Source organism: Anneissia japonica, unplaced genomic scaffold (genome assembly GCF_011630105.1).
Source record: "Anneissia japonica isolate Jap-2015-1 unplaced genomic scaffold, ASM1163010v1 scaffold288068_len275957_cov168, whole genome shotgun sequence".
NCBI classification, from domain to species: domain Eukaryota; kingdom Metazoa; phylum Echinodermata; class Crinoidea; order Comatulida; family Comatulidae; genus Anneissia; species Anneissia japonica.
The window spans coordinates 2,552-5,670 of record NW_022698294.1 but is presented as its reverse complement, the minus strand read 5'-3'; the positions used below and the strand labels follow the sequence as shown (position 1 = coordinate 5,670).

The window sequence follows — 3,119 nt, the reverse complement described above, 5'->3', positions numbered from 1 at the left end:
ATATGAGATTTAGGGAGTGGAGTTGTTTATGTCGTGAGAAAAAATCCTGCAACTGGCAGGAATTGAACCCAGGACCCTGGGATTGGAAGGCAAGCATCTTAACCACCAAGCTATTCAACTCCACTGCAACTCCCTCCGTAAATAGATACCGGTAATATATATAAACAGCAACGTAACACAAAAATACATACATTAAATTGTAGAAATGTAAGAAATATAAGACATATATTAGCCCCCTTCAGTAATGAAATTGGTTAAAACTCCAAATAGGCTAAGTGTAGAAATGAATGTACATTTAGTCACCTTTGTCATTCTTGCAGGTGTTTACTCCAAGGTCTACTGGTAAGAAAGATCAAGAGGCCGTCGACAAGTACGTCAAGACTGCCGAGGAAACTATTGGGAAAATGAACAAGATCTTCTTAAAGGGACAGAAGTTCTTGTGTGGAGAGGAAATATCAATTGCTGACTTGTTCGCAATATGCGAGGTATGTATTATATAATATACTATGGTACTCAATTTCATCACAAAAATGGTCTGAGTAACACCACATGACACACACAGTGATGTCTTGTGATGAACACAATTTTAATAATAAATATACTGTGTAGGTAAATTTATCACTTTTGCTGCCAACTCCTCTTGTAAAATGTTGTTACCTCACCCCATGTCGTCCTGTTACTACTCCTTCACTGTTACCCGTCGTATTTCAAACTGCTGTCTTTTGTGAGTGAAATTGTTAAGTATTTCATAATTAGAATGCTCGTTGGCTTGCTTCTTCTTTTTTTCATCGTCATTGTTGGGGAATATATAGTGAATGGCGGTGCTTCTGTTTTTTTTCATCGTCATTGTTGGGGAATATAGTGAATGGCGGTAGCACAGCAGTGATGGCGCCACGACCTGCCCGACGGTGGGGCTAAAGGCCCCGACGGGGGTGGGGGCCTAGTGGAGGGAATCGAGTCTCACTTGACTGGGGGCCGGGGGCCGCCTAGGGCCCCCGGTGGGGGTGCAGAGGCGAAGCCCCCTGGAAACCACGGATATTTGACGAATTATTTTTATTACTTATTTGATAGGCATCGAGCTACTATAATATGACTTCATGTAGGCTATGATTTGTAATGTCGAATCAGCTTCCAAAACCAAAACATTTTGAATAAAACAAGAAACAAAAATCATATTACTGCCAAAAAACTAAACAAAAATAAGTTACAGGGAAATGGGTTTCATGTTTTTTGAAAATAAAAAAAAAAAAAAAGAAACAAACAAAGAGTATGCAATGTAACCATCTAATTTATTTTCAAATCCTCATTCTGGAAAGTGAAATTCTACATTTTGGAAATTTTGCATGAAATCTGCCAACCACGCTGTCAAGGTCGAGGTTCTTCCCCTATCACGATGTATTCCGAGCATCATGAGGCTATTTAATGAGGCTATTTGTTTGTCATAACAGAACGCAAATTATTTTTAATAAGTCTCATTGAACTATTATTATTATTATTATTATTATTATTATTATTATTATTATTATTACTATTATTATTATTATTATTATTTTTATTATTATTATTATTATTATTAATTATTATTATTATTATTATTATTATTATTATTATTTTTATTATTATTATTATTATTATAAGGCCTATTATTATTATTATTATTATAAGGCCTATTATTATTATTATTAGAAATGATAAACAATTTTAACATACACGTTTAATATAACAATAGAATGTTAGCATATACAAACCAATAACGATTTAATTAAACGGTAGCCATGATAGCCTAGAATGTAAAATAAATTACTTAGATATGTTATTATTATTATTATTATTATTATTATTATTATTATTAATAATATTATTATTATTATTGTGATGAAAAGTTAACAAAAATAGTTTAATGAAAGTAAATATTTTTTTTAATTTGTTTATTCCCCGACAAAATTTACTCGTCTTTCCCGACGGGGGGTGGGTGGCTATGCTTCCCCGACGGGGGGCTATAGCCCCCGCAGCCCCCCTCTGGCGCCACCACTGCAGCACAGTAATAAAGAAGAAAGAGGTGGTGGCTGCTTTGTTGGAATGTGGCACGAATTATGTACACAGGCCTAATAAATTGTAGTTTTAAAATTTTACAAAAATAATTTCATTACAACTCACTCACTTAATTATTTTAATTTTTAAAAATTCTGTACTAGGCCCACATTTTATCTATAAATTGTTTTTATATATTTATTCGCATCGTACTTTGTGCTCTCTCTTTCATTGTTGTTGTTTTATTTATGGACGAAAATAAATGTCTTTTGAATTGACACATCCTTTAACATTTGTTTTATTCAATTGATTTGACGGCTGACGTTCCTTTTTAGTTAATACAACCGCTCTCATGCCCATCTGGCAAAGGTTTGCTGAAGAACCAACCAGAGATAACTGAGTGGATGAAACGAGTGGAAGCTATCCTCAACCCAGACTATGACGAAATGAACAAGCAGTTGAAGATGACGTGCGAACAAGCATAGCTTGCACATTAAAATTCCACCGAAGTGATACGAGGCTAGACGAAAGTACTCAAGAGATGCATTCAATAATAATAATAATAATAATAATAATAATAATAATAATAATAATAATAATAATAATAATAATAATAATAAATGAATTTATATAGCGCAAATAAACGAGGTCTCTATGCGCTAGACAATATTGAAGTCAAGAAAACAAAGAAAAAAAGCCGGGGAAAAAAAACAAAACAATAAAAACCAAGCTAGCACCCAAACCGAAGTATGGGGGTTACACCATCACCGCCAACCGAAGATCTGTGTTTATGTACTCTGGTTAGCATCGGTTAAGTCTTGATCTTTTCTGGGATCTGGTGCCTCCTAACCTAGAACAAACAACACTATCTAGTGAGGTGAAACAGAGGAATTGAAAAAAAGAAGAAAAAACGAGAAATAAAAATTAAATTTGTATTTTGTAAATACTGCAGAAATACAAATACAATCTATATTGACAACTAAAATCCTAATATGCCTATTCCGGGTCATGTAGAGAATCTAGACAATTATTACAAAATACGACGTGACATCCTGTACAATGGTAGATATGCGCCGTAGGCCTAGTAG

At 34.0% G+C, this 3,119-nt stretch overlaps 1 protein-coding gene across 1 annotated transcript in view; it reads left to right on the top strand.

Moving 5' to 3' along the window:
- Window positions 1-2,683, top strand: part of LOC117102465 (glutathione S-transferase theta-1-like) — a 12,480-nt gene extending 9,797 nt beyond the window's left edge. Inside the window, exons 4-5 of the mRNA XM_033242728.1 lie at window positions 321-485; window positions 2,367-2,683. Coding sequence (XP_033098619.1) covers window positions 321-485; window positions 2,367-2,516 — 315 coding nt within the window. The 3' untranslated portion in view covers window positions 2,517-2,683. The remainder of the gene's footprint in view (window positions 1-320; window positions 486-2,366) is intronic.
- The last annotated feature ends 436 nt before the right edge of the window (window positions 2,684-3,119 follow it).